Consider the following 23,587-nt stretch of genomic DNA (forward strand, 5'->3'; position numbering starts at 1 on the left):
AGGATAACTCCATGGAGCCACTGCCTGGGGAGCTGATTGTCGTTAATGTCAACAGCCAGCAAAGCATGCTTGAAAACTGACCACAGTAACAAAGGAGAAGCAATAATAATAATCTTTATTATTATTGTACATTAACACTGCAATGAATGAAGTTACTGCAAAAGTCCTCTAGTCACCACAGTCCGGCACCTGTTCAGGTACACTGATGGAGAATTCAGAATGTCCAATTCACCTAACCTGCACATCTTTCGGGACTTGTAGGAGAAAACTGGAGCACCCTGTGGAAACCTAGAGACATGGGGAGAACATGCAGACTCCACACAGACAGTGACCAAGCTGGGAACTCAACTTGGGTCCCTGGAGCTGTGAAGCAACAGTGCTAACCACTGTGCTACGCAGAAAGTTATTAAATAAAAAGTAGCTCACAAACACCTCCTCAAGGGCAGTTAGGGATGGGTAATAAATACTGGCATAGCCAGCTACTTAGACATCCCATAAACAAATACATTTTACTCTGCCACTACTGAAAGGGAACCTGTGAATTGTCTCAACGTACAGACCAACATTTATTACTCAATAAATACCATCAACACCCTGGAGTGTAGAAATTGACTTTACCTTATTTGTGGTTTTGTTATTTTCAACTTCTATTGATATAATCAGAAATCTGATAAATAAGAAAGAGAAGGAATGTTCCTTACATAGTGAGTGAGTATGTGTGTGTGAATGTCTTTCTGTGGGCAGCATGGTGGCACAGTGGTTAGCACTGCTGCCTCACAGTTCCAGGGTCCAATTCCGGCCTTGGTTGACTGTCTGTGTGGAGCTTGCACTTTCCCCTGTGTCTGTGTGGGTTTCCTCCGGGTGCTCCGGTTTCCTCCCACAGTCCAAAGATGTGCAGGGTAGGCGGATTGGCCATGCTAAGTTGCCCCTCAGTTTCCAAAGGGTTATTGGGTTACTGGGATAGGGTGGGGGCATGGGCTTGAGTAAGGTGCTCTTTAAGGGCCAGTGCAGACTTAATGGGCCAAATGGCCTCCTTCTGCACTATAAATGTTATGATTCTAATATGTTTATGTGTGTGTGTATATATGTGTGCGTGTCTATGTGTGTGTGAATGTGTGTCTGTGAGTGTGTGTGTTCATTTGTGTGTCTGTGTGGTGTGTATGAATGAATATGTTTGTGTGTGGATGAATGTGTGTGTATGAAAGTGTGTGCGTGAATGTGTATGTATGAAAAAATGTGCGTGTGCATGTGACCGGGTATGTGCAAATGTATCTGTGTGTGTGTGTGTGTGTGTATGTGGATGTGTAAATGTTTGTGTGTGTGTGTAAATATCTGAGTGTGCCTGTGTGTGTGAATGTTTGTGTATGTGTGCATGCGAATGTGTGAGTCAATAAGTGTGTGTGTGTGTGTGCGAATATGTGTGTGTTTGCCCATGTATGTGGGTGTGTATGTGTATTTCTCTAGGTGTGAGTGTGTGGATGTATGTGTCTATATTTAGATGTGGACGTGTGTATATGTGTGTGTGGGTTTGTGTCTGCATCTGTGTGTGTGCATCTGTGTGGATGCGTGTGCTATGTATTTATGTCTGTAGCTGTGAGTGTGTGCATGTGCATGGGTTTATGTTGTGCATCTCTGTGGATGTGTGCGTTAGTGTATGTGTGTGGGCATGTGTGTGTGTGTGTTTGTGTGTGCATGTGCATCTATGTGATAGTATGTGCACCTGATTGTGGGTGTGTGTGCATGTATGTGGGTTTGTGTGTGTACCTGTGTGAAAGTGTGTGTGGGTATGTATGTGGATTTGATCATATTTGTGCATGTGTGTGGTTTGTATGTACATTTGTGTGGATGTGTATGTGTGTATGTGGATGTGTCCGATTGTGTATGTATGTGAGTGTGTATGTGTGCGTGCAGCTGTGTGCATCTATGTGTGTGTGTGTGCCAGGATTTTGTTGTTAGGCTCCCAGCTGATGTTGCTACTGGACAAGTCAGCTCCTAGAGTGGAACCCGGCTTGATAGATCCTGCGGGATTCTCCGTCGACGGGATTCTCCGCTTCGCCAGCAGTGCACCCAGGCCATGGGTTTCCCAACGGCGTGTGGGTGGCCACATTGGGAAACCCCATTGACCGACTGCAGAAATGGAGAATCCCACTGCCGGCGGGCGCGCTCCTCACCGGAATATGGGGCTGGGGAGATGGAGAAACCCACCACTTATGTTTTCTTTTGTTGAGATAGGTGGAAGGTGGCTACTGAACAGAGTCACAGGAGTCAGTTGATGAACTTTTAACAAAATGATTAAATATTTATTAAACAAGATGAATGATAATAGACTACTCCTTCGCCCTGTTATACCTTTACGGATATACACAGATTTGTAAAGATAACACAGTTACATAATTTATCTTATACCCTAATATTCTCAGTGAGTACACAGTCCATGTAAACCAATAGGCCAACTGTGGTCAGACACCCCACACTCTGAAACCAGCGGCGCGCTTCAGCAGACTTAAAACTAAGTTCGCTTTTGGGCGCACTTGGCGGGGTGAGTCTCGCCGACTGCAGCGCTGAGAATGATCCCACTATTTAACGGCACTTTGCCTTTGCTTTTTACCTCAGGGACTTTCTCCCCGCCGAGGCTGCCTTTAGAGACATTTCCTGCTGGCGAGCTGAGCCCCTGTCCCTGACCACCTGCGGGTCTCCAATGGCCTGCGAGATCACCCAAGGTGCCATTGCGCCTGGTCCACATTTGTATGGACCAGCACTAAACCGGTACTTGGTGTGGTCTCACACGCACGCCCGATGAATCCCGGGCACTGGGTGAATCCGGTGTCCGGGATTTAAATGAACCATTAGGATAATTTATATATGTAGATTTGGCTCCCGCCCAGCGAGGGCGAGATCTAGATTGCGCTGGGCAGAGTTAGTCAGGTGAGTCGCATTCGTCCCAGAGCTCAGCACAGAGGCTGATTTGGGGCTCCTGCACAATTCAGCCATTGTGTCCGGATCCGCACCGGGTGCAACGGCGTCGCTAAATCGCATCTCAAGTGACATATTCCAGCCAAAAGTAACCTGTATGGATTACTCATAAATGGATCCTGTATGGATTACTCATAAATTCCCCCCAGATGATTGTCACACTGTGAGCAAACCGGTCTCACTGAAACTCTGTCTTTCACACGATCTCTGCTCTCCAAGATTCTGACAAGCAAGGACCTGGCGCCGTGGACCCCAATGGGGGGGCAAGGGGGTGATAAGCCTCTCTGCACTTTTCTCCAAGATACCAGGGGGTTCCATCAGGGGAAATGCGGGTCAGGGGTGGGCTTGGGCTTGGCCAGAGGGTCTTAGGTTAGGGTTCTTTTTCTTGGGATGGAGGTCATAAACAAGATCTTCCTTCTGTGGCAATAAACTGTCTTTCAGTATGTAAAGTTGTAGTTAGCACAGTGGCGCAATGGTTAACACTGCTTCCTCACGGCACCAAAGACCCGGTTTTGATCCCGGCCTCGTGTCACTGTCCACGTGGAGTTTGCACATTCTCCCCATGTCTGTGTGGGTCTCACCCCCACAATCCAAAAATATGTGCAGGGTAGGCAAACTAAATTGGCCCTTAATTGAAAAAAAAAATTGGGCACTCTAATTTTTTTTAAATTTGTTATTAAAAGTCTTCCCTCTAATATGTTGGAACTCCCAGAAAAGTTCAGTGATCTGTCAGATGAAGGTAAAGCTGTTCCTTTTGCTGCTTCCTAGAACAAGCAAGTATACTTCAGGACAATGAAACAGCCTCTTTAAAACAAGTGCAGTTGGAAAGAACATATGCTCAAAAGAGGAAGCACTTCAGAGTTAATGGACCATGACGTGGTATAAAACAAACAAAACCAAACATTCCTTTGAAATAGCCTGGACCTGTCAGTCACGAGGCTTGTAAAAAGTGATGGATCATGAAATTGAATATATACACTGCAGTTCAAAGCTTTTAGGCTTCTCAGCACACTGAGGCTTGACAAAGTTAAACCAGAATGAAATTGACAGAAAAAAGCAGTTCAAAGGTTTTTGTTTGCGAGGAGGCTTGCCAGTGATAGGGGAGGGGGCTGCAATATTATTCTGAGATCAGGACTCCCTTTAAACATGGCATCTCAATCTCTGAGGAGCGGAACCTGTCAGCGAGTTTAGGCCCCACCCCTCTCAAGGCCAATGCAAAACCCATTCCTCTGCAAAAAACGTTTCTAAGTGGGATTGAATCCCACCTCAGCAACACTGCTTGCACCAACGGGAAACAGTCTGATTTTCCCACTGGTGGCAGCACCTTGTTTTTATTTGGGAGAATCACGGCTTTTATGTTTCCTAACAGTCTGTGTGGGGTGTGTAGCAGTTTGTGTGGTGTGTGTGCGTGCTTCTGTGTACATGTTTCTGTATGTGAGTGTCAATATGCATGTTCTGTGTGTGTATGTGAGGGGTTTGGCTGATTGTGTGTCAGTGTGTGTGAGTGTGAGCATGTGGATGTGCCTGTTTGTGTGTGTGTGTGTGTGAGTGTGTGTGTGTCTGGGTGTGTATGTGAGTGCAACCATGTGTTAATGTGTGTGTGCGGATTTGTGCATTTATGTGTGTGTGCATCTGTGCGGATGTGTTTGTGTGGGTGTGTATGGGTGTGTACATATTTGGATGTTTATGTGTGTATGTCTATGGGTGCAACTATGTGTGTGTGTTTGTGTGGATATCTGTCTGTGTGTATATGCATTTGGTGCATGTGTTCATGTTTGTGTACGTGCATGTGTGGATGTGTGCGTGTAGGTGTACGCATTGTTGTGGATGTGGTGCTGTATGTTTGGGTGTGTGGATGAGTAGGTGAGTGCATGTGTGTGGGTGTATATATGTGTGGGTAGGTGTGTGTTTGGGTTTGTAGGTGTGTGTGTGTTTGTGTTTATGGGTGGATATCTGTGTGGATGTCTGTGTGGGTGGATGTGTTTGGGGTTATGTGTGCGTGTGTGTGGGTGTGTTTTGGTCTTTTGGTGTGTGTGTGGGTGGGTGGGTGTCTGTGCGGATACATGTGTGGGTGCGTGTATAATTGTTTGGCTGTGTGTGCATTGGGTGTGTGTGTTGGTGTGTGGATGTGTGTATGTGTATATGTGTGTGTTGGTGTGTGGGTGGGTGTGTTTGTGTGTATGTGGGTGTGTGTGTGTGGGTGTGTGTGTTTGTGTGTGTGTATGTGGGTGTGCGTGTGGGCATGTGTGGGTGCAAATGGATGAGGACGGTTGAGATAAAATTATAGACTTGTTTCTGACCCATAGCAGAATGGGATTATAAGTGTCACAGTAGAAAAATCAATTATTTGAAAAATGATTAAATCACGCTGAAATAAGGATTTGTATTCCATCAAATGCTTTTTTTCTATTTAACTTCTAAAGACACTTCTACATAGGATAGCATAGCAAGAGCTTGGATTGATTGATCTGTATCTTCATACATACCGACAGTGACCTGACTAACACAGCTGTAGTAACTGGTTCCACTGGAGAGGTTGCGACTTGCACTGCTTGATTCTCTGTCTGCAAAACAATTACAACATTTAATACACTTCAGAATCTCAGTTCACTTGACTTTAAATTTGAACTCTTAATCTTAAGCGATATTTCAATCAATGCTTCTTTCTTTTCCACATCCCATTCGCCCATCATCCCTGTGCTCCCACCTCCCAGTCCATAACTATCCAAAATTCTCATCTTTGTTATAAAATCCTTTAATGGTCTCAACCCTCCGGAACCTCCTCCAGCCCTACAACTCTTCGAGGTCCCTGCCCTCTTTCGACCCTTGTCCACTTCTAACTTCCATCACTCCGCCATTGGTGCCGTGCCTTCAGCTGTTTAGTCTTAATCGCTGGAATTTCCTCCCTGAACCTCGCCTCCTTTAGTGTCCCTTCCTAAAATCCACACCTTTGACCAAGCTTCTCGTCTCTCTTCTTGGCATTTCTTTCTTTGGCTCAGTATTTATTTTTGTTTGGTAAGGTCCTCATGAAAATGGGAAATGTCTTGGGATATTTTTCTGGATTAGCGCAGTTGTTGGTGATGAAGGTGGTGCTTTTCATGGCTGCCCCAGACATAGCCTTGCCCAGTAATTTCATTGTTTGCGCTTTTGTTACATTCTATTATAAAGCAAGGGGACCTTTTGAATTCCTCAATTCTCTCAGCATTGAACCAGGTTCTGAGTAGTCAGGTTTCCCGTGTGAAACCTGAGTAGATGGGAATGTGGTGGTATGATTAGCATAGCTGCCTGCCATTGGTGGAGAACACCAGCTTACCATTGGCACTGGTCGGTCATGTCCCTCTCGACCGGTTGGTTGAGACCAGTCATGTGACGGCTCCCCGATTGGTCGAGAGGCTGAGTTAACCCCACCTCCAGGGTGGGATATAAATACCCAGTACTCCCGGCGGTCGTCTTTATACTGTAATCGACCGCATCTAGCTGATTAAAGCCATACTTTTGTCCAGCAACTCGTCTCGCATTCAATTGATGGTACATCAGGGAGTACTGGAGTTAAGGAATGAGCTTCTAGTGCTGACAGGAATCCACACTCCTGTCCAGCAAGACTCCAAGTTGTGACTGCAGCCTCATCGAATTAATAATAGTCACATTTGAACTGTATTCCTAAGTGAGTGGTCAGTTGTAGTGTGGATTAGGATAGTTGGGAAACTTCAGCGAAGGCCAGGATAATCAGATCATGAAGAAAATCTCTGAAAAACTGCAACTGGAGAATGATTGGGAAAATGGGTGGCTATTTCCTGTTGCATTTTGTGTTGCCAGCCGAGAAAGGCGGACTTGTATTTTTAAACCATTTTCACAATCTCAATGTTCCAAATTGCCTCAAAGCCAACGATATATATTTTGAAGCGTAGTCACTGTTGTGAAGTAGGAAACTAGAAAACCAATCTGTGCACAGAAAACTCTCACAAGCAACAGTGACCTGATGATCTGTTCTTGTGATGTTGGTTCAGGGATAGATATTGACTAGTTCATCTGGGCAAACTCCCCTGCTCTTCTTCGAAACAATGCCTCAGGAACCTCCACCTGAGAGGGCTGACAAGACGTTGAAACAGTTTATTTAAAATATCCCCAAAAGGAATTAAGGCAAGCACACTGCAATTCTGAGGAAGCATCGATGGAAAGCCCCAAGTTCGAGCTTTTCTCAATCACTGCCTCTCCTGGTGACTGTGTAGCAGAAAAATCTTATTTGCTCCACTTCTTTATCACCAAATGCAAAAAGACAGCCCATCAGGATCACCAGAGCAGTAAGACTCTACCAACAAATTAATGGGACTAATAATGCTTGAGGCAGAGGAAATGCCAAACGACCTCCATCCCGGAAAGGCCACTGACCTGAGCCGCTGCAGCCCAGTCCATGCCCTCCCCCCCAACTCACACATCACTTGATGGCCACCCTCGGCACCCTGGTGGTAAGTGCAGAGAGGTACTCACCTCTTGCCTCTTGTTGGAGTCCACGGCACCAGGCCCTGATTATCAGGACCTGAATTAATTCACGGGATTAATTCATGGGACTCCTGGCTGGGGGAGCGAGAGCAGCCCCGGAGACCAGTGCATCGTGTTTCCTGTCCGATAATTGTATTCAAATGAATGCAATTAATCTAAGGCATGTTCTTGCCTGCCCTGGGCGGCAACCTGAATGGGGCCAGCTGAGAGGGCCGGAAAGCTCGCAACGGATTTAATGCCCAGCAAGAATCGCATTTTGGACCTTGCTCCTGATTCAACGAGCCATCACGATTCGTGCCTGAGGCTAGTGGTCCCAGAGAATCCCTCAGTACTGCCCCTCCGACACTGCAGAACTACCTCAGTAAAGACCCTCTGACAGTGCAGCACTCCCTCAGTACTGACCCTCTGACAGTGCAGCACTCCCTCAGTACTGACCCTCTGACACTGCAGCACTCCCTCAGTATTGACCCTCTGACAGTGTAGCACTCCCTCAGTACTGACCCTCCGACAGTGCAGCACTCCCTCAGTACTGACCCTCCGACACTGCAACGCTCCCTCAGTACTGACCCTCTGACACTGCAGCACTCCCTCAGTACTGACCCTCTGACACTGCAACGCTCCCTCAGTACTGACCCTCTGACACTGCAGCACTCCCTCAGTACTGACCCTCTGACACTGCGGCACTCCCTCAGTACTGACCCTCTGACACTGCAGCACTCCCTCAGTATTGACCCTCTGACACTGCAACACTCCCTCAGGAAAGACCCTCTGGCACTGCAGCGCTCCCTCAGTCATGCAGGAAGTACATGAGATTATTTTCTCCAACCTCTGAAGTGGAACTCAAACCCAAGGTTTGAGGTGAGAGTGACAGAAGGCTGACGTTAAGTTTTAACTCATTGTCTGTTTCTGATCTGAGCGACATCGAGTCAAACTCCCTCGGTAAAATAATCTGACAAATGATTCATTACTTACTTATGTAAACAGTCACACTTCATTAATCTTACCAACTAATCAAATATGAAAAAAAAAACAGAAAATGCTGGATAAACACAGCAGGTCTGGAAGCATCTGTGGAGAGAGAAACTGAGTTAATGTTTCGAGTTCATATGACACTTCAGAGTTGGAGAGGTAGAAATGTGATGGATTTTATCCTGTTGCAAAAAGGGCGGGGGGGGGGGGGTGGGGGCGAGAATGCAGCAGGTGGAATAAAATAGATCAGGAAATGGCAAGAACTCAAGAGAGATAAAATGTCAAAGATGTCATGGTCACAAGACAAAGATAATGGCCGGGATTCTCCGATCCCGCGGCCAAGTTCTGACGCCGGTGTCAAAAGCGACACGAGCCACTCCGGCGTCAACGGGCCTCCAGGCCCAGCTATTCACCCCTTCCTAGGGGGCTAGTACGGTGGCAGAGTGGTCTCCGCTGCTCCAGCTCTCGAAAGCCGGCGCGCCACAGCCGGCGCAGGCCAGGCATGCGCACCATGGCTGGCGCGAGTCCACGCATGTGCGTGGGTTCCTGTCTTCGTGCCGGCCCCCAGTTAATTTGGCGGAGCCCTAAAGGGGCCTGGCGCGGAGGAACATAGGTCCCCCATGGAATTAGCCCGTCCGCAGATCAGTAGGCCACGATTGCGGGCCAGGCCACCGGTGGCCCCCGGTGGCCCCCGGGCCTCACTGTGGGACAGAGGTGCGAGCGGGGAGGTGCCCCGTCGCACCACCGACACCTGGCGCTGCCAGTCCTGGAGGCCTGCAACAGTCTCCGCCAGGATCCGAAGGTTTACAGAGACGGAGTCCAGGGAGTTAGACATTCCCGCCAGGCACTGTGCATCTCAACCTGTGAGTGCACAACGCCATCCAGCACGTGTGTCAGGCGGTTGATGCTCTCCGCGACTGACTGCTGGGACTGTGCCATGGCGTGCTGCGACTGGGCCATGACCTGCTGAGACTCGGCCAAGGCATGCAGCGCGCCGGCAATGTCATGTTGGCTCTGGCGCATTGCTGCCTGTGAGAGGGCAACCCTCTCCAGGGCCGAGGATGACGAGTGCACATTAAGCCCAACGCCTTGCAGAACCTGACCCATTGCATCCACCGCGGATGCCACCCGTGCAGTGTCGGCCTGGGTTGCTGCCATGAGCGGCACCACTTCCTGCTCCTGGACGCGGTTCGACTCCTCTAACTGCGTCTGCAGATGCTGGAAGACAGCCCTCATCCCGTCATTGTGTCCCTGGATTTCTTGATGCATCGGCTGTGTGGGTGGGTTGAGTAACTCCAAGAACTCGGAAAACGTCTGGGAGCCAGCTGCATGCTGGGACTGGCCTGCCCTCCGCCAGTCCGGACCCTCGGCTGCTCCGACCTCCACCTGCTGTACCTGCTCAGCTGTGATGTGCGACCTTTACTGTGACCCAGGAACCTCATCACTAAATAGCCAAACCGGGGTTAGTGTCTCTGGGATGGTGGATGGTGTGGGAGATAGCTGTGCCGCAAGCTCGAGGTCATCTTCGGTGCACGCCTCCTCTATGTCATCGGCCCGCTGAGAGGCCGCAGGGCGTTCGCAGGCCATTTGTCTCTCTCCCTCTATCGCCGCCCTCTGGGCGTCCTGCTCCACAGATTCGGTGGGGGAGGATGAGACTCCCCGCTGATCGGGCACCCTCTGTCGTGCGGCCCTGGATGCAGTGGGGGCAGATGCCTGTCTCCGCCTGGAGGCAGACGGCTCTGGTCGTTCGGCATCACGTCCTAGGGAAGAGAATGAAACGGGTTAGTTAGAGACGCTCAGCTGGGCGCTGGACGGTCCCAGTGGGCAGAGGGTGAAGGGACAGAGGATGGGGGAGGGTCCCAGTGGGCAGAGTGTGAAGGGACAGAGGATGGGGGAGGGGGGGTGTGTTTGTCATGCAGGGTTGTCTCACTTGGTGCAGCTCCGCCAACCTCGCATTGCGCGACCTCCTGGGTGGCAGATCCCCCACAAGGTCCAGTGCCCTCTGCTCGAACATGGTGAGGGGGTGTAGAATGGGCGAACTCCCTCCAGTCTTGTTCCGCTCATGGTTGTTGTGAGCGGTCTTGTCCTGTTTGGGGGGGGGGGGGGGGGGGGGGGGGGGGGGGGGCATAGGTAGCTCATTACAATACAGCAGGTATCAGCAGGTCGTTCAGATACTGGCACAGGTTGGGGGTCAAGTTGTAATAAGACCATTGCATCTCTCCAGGGGGGCCAGAGCGCTGGGTCTGTGACTACTTAGTGAACCACCCTCCACTCACTCTGCCCCAATCCCCCTCCACCCCCCGTGCCTGGGGGGTAGGTGGGTGATTGAGTAAAGGAGGGGAGGGTTGGTTGTGACCCGGGGGCACCTTCTTGGCACTTACCCTGGCAGCCCTGGTGAGGTCGTGCAGCTTTTTGTGGCACTGCTCCCAGAGCGAGGGGTCTGCCCCACAGCACTCACGGCAGCAGCCACCTCTTGCCAGGCCTGGCGCACCATGCTTGCAGGGTGGCGATACCCTCTTCTCGGGCGAATTATGCCCCTCCTCTGCTCAACTTCATCGAGCAGCGTCTCGACGTCAGCCTCTGTGAACCTCGGGGCTGCCCTCCGTGGCTCCGACATCTCTGGCCTCCCGTTGCTGTACTCACCCGCACCTTTTTACGACCTCGGGCGGCATCATGTGGGCGTGTTCGTGGCGTCGCCGCGTTCCGACGTCATCTGGCACGTAATTGCCGCAGCCCCGTTCCTAGCTCATGTCCCGGTGCGGATAATTGCGCCCTTGGATTAGATAGATCACCCTTAACCTTCTAATCTGAAGGGAACAGGAGCCTAGTTTATGCAGCCTCTCCTCATGATGAAACCCTTTTATATACGTTAACAGTCTGAATCTGCACTGAATCCCCCACTCCCAACCCCCTCTGCCCTCTCTTCATGGCTCCTTGGTCAGTATAATCTTCCTGAGGTACAGTGCGCAGAACTCAGTGACTCTAAATGGAGTTGGAACCAATCGTTATAGAACATAGAACATAGAACATAGTACGGTACAGTGCAGTACAGGCCCTTCGGCCCTCAATGTTGCACCGACATGGAAAAATACTAAAGGCCATCTAACCTACACTATGCCCTTATCATCCATATGCTTATCCAATAAACTTTTAAATGCCCTCAATGTTGGCGAGTTCACTACTGTTGCAGGTAGGGCATTCCACGGCCTCACCACTCTTGTGTAAAAAACCCACCTCTGACCTCTGTCCTATATCTATTACCCCTCAATTTAAGGCTATGTCCCCTCGTGCTAGCCACCTCCATCCGCGGGAGAAGGCTCTCGCTGTCCACCCTATCTAACCCTCTGATCATTTTGTATGCCTCTATTAAGTCACCTCTTAACCTTCTTCTCTCTAACGAAAACAACCTCAAGTCCATCAGCCTTTCCTCATAAGATTTTCCCTCCATACCAGGCAACATCCTGGTAAATCTCCTTGCACCCGTTCCAAAGCTTCCATGTCCTTCCTATAATGAGGCAACCAGAACTGTACGCAATACTCCAAATGCGGCCGTACTAGAGTTTTGTACAACTGCAACATGACCTCATGGCTCCGGAACTCAATCCCTCTACCAATAAAGGCCATCACACCATAGGCCTTCTTCACAACCCTATCAACCTGGGTGGCAACTTTCAGGGATCTATGTACATAGACACCGAGATCCCTCTGCTCATCCACACTACCAAGAATTTTACCATTAGCCAAATATTCCTCATTCCTGTTATTCTTTCCAAAGTGAATCACCTCACACTTCTCCACATTAAACTCCATTTGCCACCTTTCAGCCCAGCTCTGCAGCTTATCTATGTCCCTCTGTAACCTGCAACATCCTTCCGCACTGTCTACAACTCCACCGACTTTAGTGTCATCTGCAAATTTATTCACCCATCCTTCTGCGCCCTCCACTAGGTCATTTATAAAAATGACAAACAGCAACGGCCCCAGAACAGATCCTTGTGGTACGCCACTCGTAACTGAACTCCATTCTGAACATTTCCCATCAACCACCACTTTCTGTCTTCTTTCAACTAGCCAATTTCTGATCCACATCTCTAAATCACCCTCAATCCCCAGCCTCCGTATTTTCTGCAATAGCCGACCGTGGGGAACCTTATCAAACGCTTTACTGAAATCCATATACACCACATCAACTGCTCTACCCTCGTCCACCTGTTCAGTCACCTTCTCAAAGAACTCGATAAGGTTTGTGAGGCATGACCTACCCTTCACAAAACCATGCTGACTATCCCTAATCATATTATTCCTATTTAGATGATTATAAATCGTATCTTTTATAATCCTCTCCAAGACTTTACCCACCACAGACGTTAGGCTCACCGGCCTATAGTTACCGGGGTTATCTCTACTCCCCTTCTTGAACAAAGGGACCACATTTGCTATCCTCCAGTCCTCTGGCACTATTCCTGTAGCCAATGATGACCTAAAAATCAAAGCCAAAGGCTCAGCAATCTCTTCCCTGGCTTCCCAGAGAATCCTAGGATAAATCCCATCAGGCCCCGGGGACTTATCTATTTTCACCTTGTCCAGAATTGCCAACACTTCTTCCCTACGCACCTCAATGCCATCTATTCTAATAGCCTGGGTCTCAGCATTCTCCTCCACAATATTATCTTTTTCCTGAGTGAATACTGACGAAAAGTATTCATTTAGTATCTCGCTTATCTCCTCAGCCTCCACACACAACTTCCCACCACTGTCCTTGACTGGCCCTACTCTTACCCTAGTCATTCTTTTATTCCTTTTTTTTTTTTTTTTTAATCATTTTTATTGAGAAATTTTGATTTTATACACCATTGACGCACCTTAGTAAAATACCAAAAATAACAATAATATTAACAATCATATACATTCGCCCCATCCCCATGAACAACCCAGCATTTTAACAACAACGCATATTAACACACTATAAAGTTACAGAATAAACACTACAATAATGCACCCCCCCCCCCCCCCCCCCCCCCCCCCCCCCCCCCCCCCGAGTTGCTGCTGCTATTGACCCAGTTACCTATCTCTGAGCCAGGAAGTCCAAAAAAGGCTGCCATCGTTTATAGAACCCTTGTATTGATCCTCTCAGGGCAAATTTGACCTTTTCCAATTTTATAAATCCCGCCATGTCACTGATCCAGGTCTCCACACTTGGGGGCCTTGCATCCTTCCATTGTAACAGAATCCTTTGACGGGCTACTAGGGACGCAAAGGCCAGGACACCGGCCTCTTTCGCCTCCTGCACTCCCGGCTCTACCGCAACTCCAAAAATCGCGAGTCCCCACCCTGGTTTGACCCTGGATCCAACCACGCTCGACACCGTCCCCGCCACCCCCTTCCAGAATTCTTCCAGTGCTGGGCATGCCCAGAACATATGGGCGTGGTTCGCAGAACTCCCCGAACATCTGGTGCACCTGTCCTCACCCCCGAAGAATCTACTCATCCTAGTCCCGGACATGTGGGCCCGGTGCAGCACCTTAAATTGGATGAGACTAAGCCTCGCACATGAGGAGGAAGAGTTGACTCTCTCCAAGGCATCCGCCCAAGTTCCGTCCTCTATCTGCTCCCCGAGTTCCTCCTCCCATTTAGCCTTCAGCTCCTCCACTGACGACTCCTCCACCTCCTGCATTACCTTATAGATGTCAGACACCTTCCCCTCTCCTACCCACACCCCCGAAAGCACTCTGTCCATCGCCCCCTTCAAGGGCAGCAAAGGGAATCCCTCTACCTGTCGCCTAGCAAACGCCTTTACCTGCAGGTATCTGAACATGTTCCCCTGGGGAAGGCCAAATTTATCTTCCAGTTCCCCCAGGCCCGCAAACCTCCCGCCAATAAACAGGTCCCTCAATTTGCTGATGCCCGCCCTTTGCCACCCCCTGAATCCCCCATCCGTGTTCCCCGGGATGAAACGATGGTTGCCACCCAGTGGAGCCTCCATCGAGCCCCCTGTTTCCCCCCGATGCCGTCTCCATTGTTCCCAGATTCTTAGGGTCGCCGCCACCACCGGGCTCGTGGTAAACCTCTTAGGGGAGAGCGGCAACGGTGCCGTTACCATGGCACCCAGGCTCGTACCTCTACATGACGCCATCTCCATTCTTTTCCACGCTGCCCCTCCCCCCTCCATCACCCATTTACGCACCATTGACACATTGGCTGCCCAATAGTACCCCAGAAGGTTGGGCAGTGCCAGCCCACCTCCATCCCTTCCTCGCTCCAGGAACACCCTCCTCACTCTCGGAGTCCCATGTGCCCACACAAAACTCAGAATACTGCTAGTCACTCTCCTAAAGAAGGCCCTGAGGATAAATATGGGCAGGCACTGAAAAAGGAACAAGAACCTCGGAAGCACTGTCATTTTGACGGACTGCACCCTCCCCGCCAACGACAATGGCAGCATGTCCCACCTCCTGAACTCCTCCTCCATCTGATCTACCAGCCTGGTAAAGTTATGCTTGTGGAGAGTCCCCCAGTCCCTGGCCACTTGCACCCCCAGGTACCTAAAGCTCTCCCCTGCCCGCCTAAGCGGGAGCCTACCAATTCCTTCCTCCTGGTCTCCAGGGTGCACCACAAACACCTCGCTCTTGCCTAAGTTTAATTTATAACCTGAGAAGGTCCCAAACTCGGCTAGTAACTCCCGGCATCCCTCCCACCGGGTCCGCCACATACAGTAACAGGTCGTCGGCATACAACGACACCCTATGTTCCTCTCCACCTCGCACCAAGCCTCTCCACCTCTCTGAATCTCTCAATGCCATCGCCAGTGGCTCGATTGCCAGTGCAAACAACAAGGGGGACAAGGGGCAACCCTGCCTGGTCCCTCGGTAAAGCCGGAAGTACTCCGACCTCCTCCTATTCGTAGCCACGCACGCCATCGGGGCCTCATATAACAGCCTTACCCATCTAATGAACCCTTCACCAAATCCAAACCTCCCCAACACCTCCCACAGGTACCCCCACTCCACTCTATCGAAGGCCTTCTCCGCATCCAGTGCCACCACTATCTCTGCCTCCCCCTCAATCGCCGGCATCATAATGACATTCAGCAATCTCCGCACATTCGTGTTCAGCTGCCTTCCCTTCACAAAACCTGTCTGGTCCTCGTGCACAACCCCTGGCACACAGTCCTCTATCCTGGTGGCCAGGATTTTTGCCAGCACCTTAGCGTCCACGTTGAGGAGAGATATAGGCCTGTATGAACCACACTGCTGGGGGTCCTTGTCCTTCTTTAAAATTAACGAGATCAGCGCCCGTGACATCGTCGGGGGCAAAGTCCCCCCCTCCCACGCTTCATTGAGTGTTCGCACCAGCAAGGGGCCCACTAGATCCACAAACTTCTTATAAAATTCCACCGGGAACCCATCCGGCCCCGGTGCCTTCCCTGACTGCATCTGCCCGATCCCCTTAACTAGCTCCTCCAGCTCAATCGGCGCACCCAACCCCTCCACCTTCTCCTCCTGCACCTTCGGGAAAGAAAGCACGTCAAGGAACCTCTCCATTCCCCTCCTCTCCCCCGTTGGCTCCGACCGGTACAGTTCCCCGTAAAAATCCTTGAAGACCTCATTCACCTCTACCCCCTTCCGCACCACATTCCCACTCTTATCTCTCACTCCAGCAATCTCCTTAGCCGCATCCCGCTTACGCAGCTGATGAGCCAGCATCCTACTCGCCTTTTCACCATGTTCGTACACTGCCCCTTGTGCCTTCCTCCACTGTGCCTCCGCCTTTCTAGTGGTCAGCAAATCAAATTTAGCCTGCAGGCTGCGCCTCTCCCCCAACAGTCCCTCCTCTGGTGCCTCTGCATACCTCCTGTCCACCTCCAGCATCTTTCCCACCAGTCTATCCCTCTCACTCCTCTCGCTCCTCTCCCTGTGTGCCCGGATGGATATCAGCTCCCCACGAATTACTGCCTTCAGGGCTTCCCAGACCATCCCCACCTGAACCTCCCCCGTATCATTCACCTCAAGGTACCCCTCAATACTTGCCCGGACCCTCCTACACACCTCCTCCTCCGCCAACAACCCCACATCCAACCGCCACAACGGACGTTGGTCTCGCACCTCTCCCATCTCCAACTCTATCCAATGCGGAGCGTGGTCGGAGATTGCAATGGCCGAATACTCGGCCTCCTCCACTCTCGGAATCAGTCCCCTACTCACCACGAAGAAATCTATCCGAGAGTAGACCCTATGTACGTGGGAGAAGAAAGAGTACTCGCGTGCCCTCGGCCTTACAAACCTCCATGGATCCACCCCACCCATCTGGTCCATAAACCCTCTCAGTACCTTGGCCGCCGCCGGCCTCCTACCCGTCCTAGAGCTGGACCGATCCAGTTAAGGATCCAACACCGTATTAAAGTCCCCCCCTATGATCAGACCTCCCGCCTCCAGATCCGGGATCCGTCCCAACATACGCCTCATAAAGCCCGCATCGTCCCAATTTGGGGCATACACACTAGCCAGTACCACCTTCTCTCCTTGTAGCCTGCCCCTAACCATCACATACCTACCCCCCTTATCCGCCACCACCTCCGATGCCTCAAACAACGCATTTTTCCCCACCAGACTCGCCACTCCCCGGTTCCTCACATCCAACCCCGAGTGGAAAACCTGCCCCACCCATCCCTTCCTCAGGCGGACCTGGTCCGCCACCCTCAGGTGGGTCTCCTGAAGCATTGCCACATCCGCCTTTAGCCCCTTCAGGTGAGCCAGTACCCTCGACCGCTTCACCGGCCCATTCAACCCTCTCACATTCCAGGTGACCAACCGGATCAGAGGGCGTCCCGCCCCCCTCCCCCGTCGGCTAGCCATAGCCCGTTGACTGCCCGCCCCAGGCCAGCACCCCCTGCTCGACCCCGTCCCCATAGCGACAACCCCTCACCTCTGTCCCCCCAGCCCCCACCAGCTCCTTCTTGACCCTACCAGCAGCAACCCGGTATTCCCCTTTCCCCCCCTCCCTTCCCCCCCAGGCTAGGAACCCTCCCAGCCGCGAACCGTCCTCCATTGTACTTCCGCGGGTCAGCTAACTTCTGCTGACCCTGGAAACTCCCGCCAATAGCCCGACCCCTCCCGAAGTGGGATCATCCCCCAATCTATCCCTCCTCCTGGCACCGCTCCAGCGCGGGGAAGAACCAGTTAAGGCCCCGCCTCCCCCATCACCATCTCCACCCCCCAGCCCCGCAGCACGGGAAACCAGAGAAAAGCCCGCGCTTTTGCACTGCCCCACCACACCCTTCTGACACAGCTCCCAAATATCAGCCCCACTCCATACCCCCACTCCGGCATAGAATACAACATACCCCCCCAGACCCTCCCCTCAAGATACACAGCCCAGACAATGTCCCACAGCACAAAACAAAAACATAGCAGAACAACCCCTCCGTAAATAACCATATCAAAATTGCAAAAGTACTAAAACAAGAAGAAAACAACAGAAGAAAAAGAGAACACAGCAACAGCAGAATCCAGCACTAATATCTTACAGCCGACCTCGCAACCCCCAACCCCTAGTTCAAGTCCAGTTTCTCCGTCCGCACGAAGGCCCACGCCTCCTCCGGGGAATCGAAATAATGGTGCCGGTCCAAATAAGTTACCCACAGGCGCGCGGGCGGCAACATTCCGAACTTTATCTTTTTTCTATAAAGCACCTCTTTCGTCCGATTAAATCCGGACCGCCGCTTAGCCACCTCCGCACTCCAGTCCTGGTAGATCCGCACTACCCCATTCTCCCAATTGCTGCTCTTCACCTTCTTGGCCCAGCGCAGCACGCACTCCCGATCACTGAACCGGTGGAACCTCACCAGCACCGCACGCGGGGGTTCATCTTCCTTGGGCCTCCTGGCCAGCACCCTGTGCGCTCCCTCCAGCTCCAAGGGCAGATGGAGAGACCCGGCCCCCACTAGCGAATTCAGCATTACAGCCACATAGGCTGTCAGGTCCAATCCCTCCAGCCCCTCTGCAAGGCCCAAGATCCGCAGGTTTTTCCGCCTCATGCGGTGATCCAGCTCCTCAAAGCGTTCCTGCCACTTCTTGTGGAGTGCTTCGTGCCCCTCCACCTTACTCACGAGGGCCACGGCCTCGTCCTCTCGTTCAATGGCCTGCGTCTGCAACTTCTTGATGGCAGCACCCTGGGTGGACTGAATCTCTGACAGCCTTCTGTTCGTTTCCTGCAGAGAGCTCAGTACTTCATCCTTGAATTCTTTAAAGCAGCGCAGGAGATCAGTTTGTTGTTCCTGGGCCCAGAGTCTCCATTCCTCTGGAGCTCTGTCGGCGGCCATCTTGGATCCCTTCCCCCGTTTTTTCTGAGGAGCTGCTGCTGTTTTTTCCCCCTTTCCACTCCGAGTTCGAGTCATGGACTGCAGGGAAAGTCGTTCAGCACACCTTCCCCCACCGGGAGACGTCGAAAAATTTCCGTTTTGGGCTCTCAAAAGAGCCGAAAAATCTCTTTAAAACGGGAGCTCCCAAATGTGTGGCTTACTGATCCATCACAGCCACCGGAAGTCTCATTCTTTTATTCCTGACATACCTATAGAAAGCTTTTGGGTTTTCCTTGATCCTACCTGCCAAAGACTTCTCATGTCCCCTCCTTGCTCGTCTTAGCTCTCTCTTTAGATCCTTCCTCGCTTCCCTGTAACTATCAAGCGCCCCAACTGAAACTTCGCGCCTCATCTTCACATAGGCCTCCTTTTTCCTCTTAACAAGAGATTCCACTTCTTTGGTAAACCACGGTTCCCTCGCTCTACCATTTCCTCCCTGTCTGACTGGTACGTACTGATCAAGAACACGCAATAGCTGTTCCTTGAACAAGCTCCACATATCCAGTGTGCCCAACCCTTGCAGCCTACTTAGAACATAGAACATAGAACAGTACAGCACAGAACAGGCCCTTCGGCCCTCGATGTTGTGCCGAGCAATGATCATCCTACTCAAACCCACGTATCCACCCTATACCCGTAACCCAACAACACCCCCCCCCCCCCCCCCCCCCCCCCCACCCCCCCCCACCAACCTTACTTTTTAGGACACTACGGGCAATTTAGCATGGCCAATCCACCTAACCCGCACATCTTTGGACTGTGGGGAACCTTATCCAAAACTTCTCCAACCTACACATCCTAAGTCATGTCTAATGGCATCATAATTGCCCTTCCCCCAGCTATAACTCTTGCCCTGCGGGGTATACTTATCCCTTTCCATCACTAATGTAAAGGTCACCGAATTGTGGTCACTGTCTCCAAAGTGTTCACCTACCTCCAGATCTAACACCTGGCCTGGTTCATTACCCAAAACCAAATCCAATGTGGCCTCACCTCTTGTTGGCCTGTCAACATATTGTGTCAGAAAACCCTCCTGCACACATTGTACAAAGAACGACCCATCCAATGTACTCGAACTATATCTTTTCCAGTCAATATTAGGAAAGTTAAAGTCTCCCATAACAACTACCCTGTTACTTTCGCTCTTTTCCAGAATCATCTTTGCCATCCTTTCCTCTACATCTCTAGAACTATTAGGTGGCCTATAGAAAACTCCCAGCAGTGTGACCTCTCCTTTCCTGTTTCTAACCTCAGCCCATACTACCTCGGAAGAAGAGTCCCCATCTTGCATCCTTTCTGCCACCGTAATACTGTCCTTGACTAGCAGCGCCACACTTCCCCCTCTTTTGCCCCCTTCTCTGACCTTACTAAAACACCTAAACCCCGGAACCTGCAACAACCATTCCTGTCCCTGCTCTATCCATGTCTCTGAAATGGCCACAACATCGAAGTCCCAGGTACCAACCCATGCTGCCAGTTCCCCTACCTTATTTCGTATACTCCTGGCATTGAAATAGACACACTTCAAACCACCGACCTGAACATTGGCGCCCTCCTGCAAAGTCAAATCTGTGCTCCTGACCTCTCTACTCTCAATCTCCCGTACCCCAAAACTACAATCCAGGTTCCCATGCCCCTGCTGAATTAGTTTAAACCCCCCCAAAGAGTACTAACAAATCTCCCCCCCAGGATATTGGTGCCCCTTAGGTTCAGATGTAGACCATCCTGTCTATAGAGGTCCCACCTTCCCCAGAAAGAGCCCCAGTTATCCAGAAATCTGAATCCCTCCCGCCTGCACCATCCCTGTAGCCACGTGTTTAATTGCTCTCTCTCCCTATTCCTCGTCTCACTATCACGTGGCACGGGCAACAACCCAGAGATAACAACTCTGTTTGTTCTCACTCTGAGCTTCCATCCTAGCTCCCTAAAGGCCTGCCTGACATCCTTGTCCCCTTTCCTTCCTATGTCATTAGTGCCAATGTGGACTACGACTTGGGGCTGCTCCCCTTCCCTCTTAAGGACCCGAAAAACACGATCCGAGACATCACTTACCCTTGCACCTGGGAGGCAACATACCAAACGTGAGTCTCTCTCGCTCCCACAAAATCTCCTATCTGTGCCCCTGACTATTGAGTCCCCAATTACTAATGCTCTGCTCCTCTCCCCCCTTCCCTTCTGAGAAACAGGGACAGACTCCGTGCTAGAGTCCCGTACCTCATGGTACGGCTAAATTGCCCGTAGTGTCCTAAAAAGTAAGGTTAAGTGGGGGGGGGGGGGGTTGTTGGGTTACGGGTATAGGGTGGATACGTGGGTTTGAGTAGGGTGATCATGGCTCGGCACAACATTGAGGGCCGAAGAGCCTGTTCTGTGCTGTACTGTTTTATGTAGGCTTACCCCTGGTAAGTCGTCCCCCCCACAAGTATCCAAAACGGTATACTTGTTACTCAGGGGAATGACCGCAGGGGGTCCCTGCACTGACTGCTTCTTCCCAATCCCTCTTACAGTTACCCATCTATCCCCAGTCTTTGGTGTAACTACATCCCTGAAGCTCCTATCTATGACCACCTCTGCCTCCCGAATGATCCGAAGTTCATCCAACTCCAGCTCCAGTACCATAACTCGGTCTTGTAGGAGCTGGAGCTGGCTGCACTTCCTGCAGGTAAAATCAGCAGGGACACTAACGGCATCCCTCACCTCAAACATCCTGCAGGAGGAACATTGCACTACCTTCCCTGCCATCCCACTTAATTTCAACCAAGTTCTGGTAAACAAATATAAAATAAATAAAAAATAATAATATAATATAGCACTTACCTGCTCACACAAATGGGTCTTATTATTAGGTTAGAGGAGGAGGGCGGGTGGGAGACACTATACGTGTAGTGTATTCTCCACCAGAATTTATTAGCTAGGAGAAAATTCTTCCCAGAAGTCCGCGGGTCGTACTTCGGTTCCCGCCTTATATTATCTTTGCTCCCACTGGCACCCCGCCGCTCTCAATGTGTTCCTTCGCGCTCTTTCACTGACTCACTGCTGCTCTCCTCGTGCTCTTTTATCCTGTGTCCCTCTGAACTCCCGCTGCTTTATGGGCTCTCTGTCTCTGAACTCCCGCTGCTTTATGGGCTCTCTCTGTCTCTGAACTCCCGCCGTTTTCTGGGCTCTCTCTCGCTCTCTCTGAACTCCCGCTGCTTTATGGGCTGTAAGAGGTGTTATAAGAGGTGTTACAATAGAATGAGGAGAAATGAACTAGCTCCCCTCTTTGCAACTCCATTGATTGGCCACAATAAAAGTTTTATGGTGGCACGGTAAGACAGTGGTTAGCATTATTGCTTCACCGTGCCAGCGCCCTGGGTTCAACTCGCGACTTGGGTCACTGTCTGTGCAGAGTCCACACGTTCTCCCCGTGATAGCGTGGGTTTCTTCCAGGTGCTCCAGTTTCCTCCCACAAGTCCTGAAAGATGTGCTGTTAGGTCATTTGGAGATTTAGATTTCTCCCTCTGTGTACCTGAACATGTACCGGAATGTGGCGACTGGGTGCTTTTCACAGTGGCTCAATTGCGGTGTTGGTGTCAGCCTATTTGTGACAATAAAAGTTATAATTTATTATTCTAAACACACTTGCCTCTGGCAAGAGAGAAATCCTGACTTAAAAGACTGCCCTGTTTGCTGTCCATCTATTACAGACACTGGTATCAGCGAGAGAGAGAGAGAGAGAGAGAGAGAGATGGAGAGACACAGAGAGAAGTGTGTCCTTCTTGCCTCTTTGTCATTGTTTTTCTGCTCTGCCCAACATGAGGGGCGGGATTCTCCCGCAGCTGGCCGGATGGCCCTACGCCGGCACCAAGAGCAGTGCGAACCACTCCGGCGTCGGGCTGACTGGAAGGTGCGGAATCCTCCTGTGATGATCGGAACACCATGCCCCTTTAAGAGGCTTGGCATTGCCCCTTTAAGAGGCTTGGAACCCTGGGGGACTCCGCCTCTGGCTACGCCCCCTGGGAAACAGTATTTAAGATGAGACTAAATTTTGCGAGCACACTTCTCTTGGATGCTGCCATTGTTCAATGCTTATTAAAGCCTTTGATTACTGACCTAACTTTCGCATCGTAATTGAGAGTGCCTCACCTCTGCACTTCCAGGGGCTAGGCCGGCGCCAGAGGGGTTGGCACAATGCCAACCAGCGCCAAAGCGCCGGAGCGAGTTGGCGCATGCGCAGAACCGCCAGCGTCGTTTCGCGCATTTGCAGACCGGCCGGCGTGTTCCTGCGCATGTGCAGGGGGGTTCTTCTCCGCCCTGGCCATGGTGGAGCCCTACAGAAGCCGGCGCGGAAGGAAAGAGTGCCCACACGGCACAGGCCCGCCCACAGATCGGTGGGCCCAGATCGCGAGCCAGGTCACCGTGCCCCCCCCGGGCCGGATCACCCCTGCGCCCTCCCGAGGACTCACTTAGCCAGCCTACAAGCCAGATCACACCGTGATGGACCATGTCCACTTCATGCCGGCGGGACTGGACGAAAACGGGCGGCCATTCGGGGCCTGGAGAATTGCCGAGGCTGCCAACGGCCCCTGACCGGCGCAGCGTGATCCCCGCCCGAAAACCATCACCGGAGAATTCGGCAGTCAACGTCGGAGCGGCGGGGCGGGAATCACGATGCCCCCGGCAATTCCCTGACCCGGCAGGTTTCAGAGGTTGTTTAAAACTAATTTCTCCATGCATTCCTGGAAGGGGCGATTGGCATGGCTCATGTCAGTAATCCATTATGCTTTACCTCAGAAATCCTTTCACGCATCT

At 51.3% G+C, this 23,587-nt stretch overlaps 1 protein-coding gene across 4 annotated transcripts in view; it reads right to left on the reverse strand.

Moving 5' to 3' along the window:
* The window catches only part of LOC119954877 (anoctamin-4), a 242,162-nt gene that overhangs the window by 208,339 nt on the left and 10,236 nt on the right, over nucleotides 1-23,587 (reverse strand). For all 4 annotated transcript variants that reach the window (XM_038780486.1, XM_038780489.1, XM_038780490.1 and 1 more), the window contains exon 2: nucleotides 5,460-5,537. In XM_038780486.1, the coding sequence (XP_038636414.1) occupies nucleotides 5,460-5,537 (78 nt within the window). The remainder of the gene's footprint in view (nucleotides 1-5,459; nucleotides 5,538-23,587) is intronic.

This window comes from Scyliorhinus canicula, chromosome 20, assembly GCF_902713615.1.
Source record: "Scyliorhinus canicula chromosome 20, sScyCan1.1, whole genome shotgun sequence".
NCBI classification, from domain to species: domain Eukaryota; kingdom Metazoa; phylum Chordata; class Chondrichthyes; order Carcharhiniformes; family Scyliorhinidae; genus Scyliorhinus; species Scyliorhinus canicula.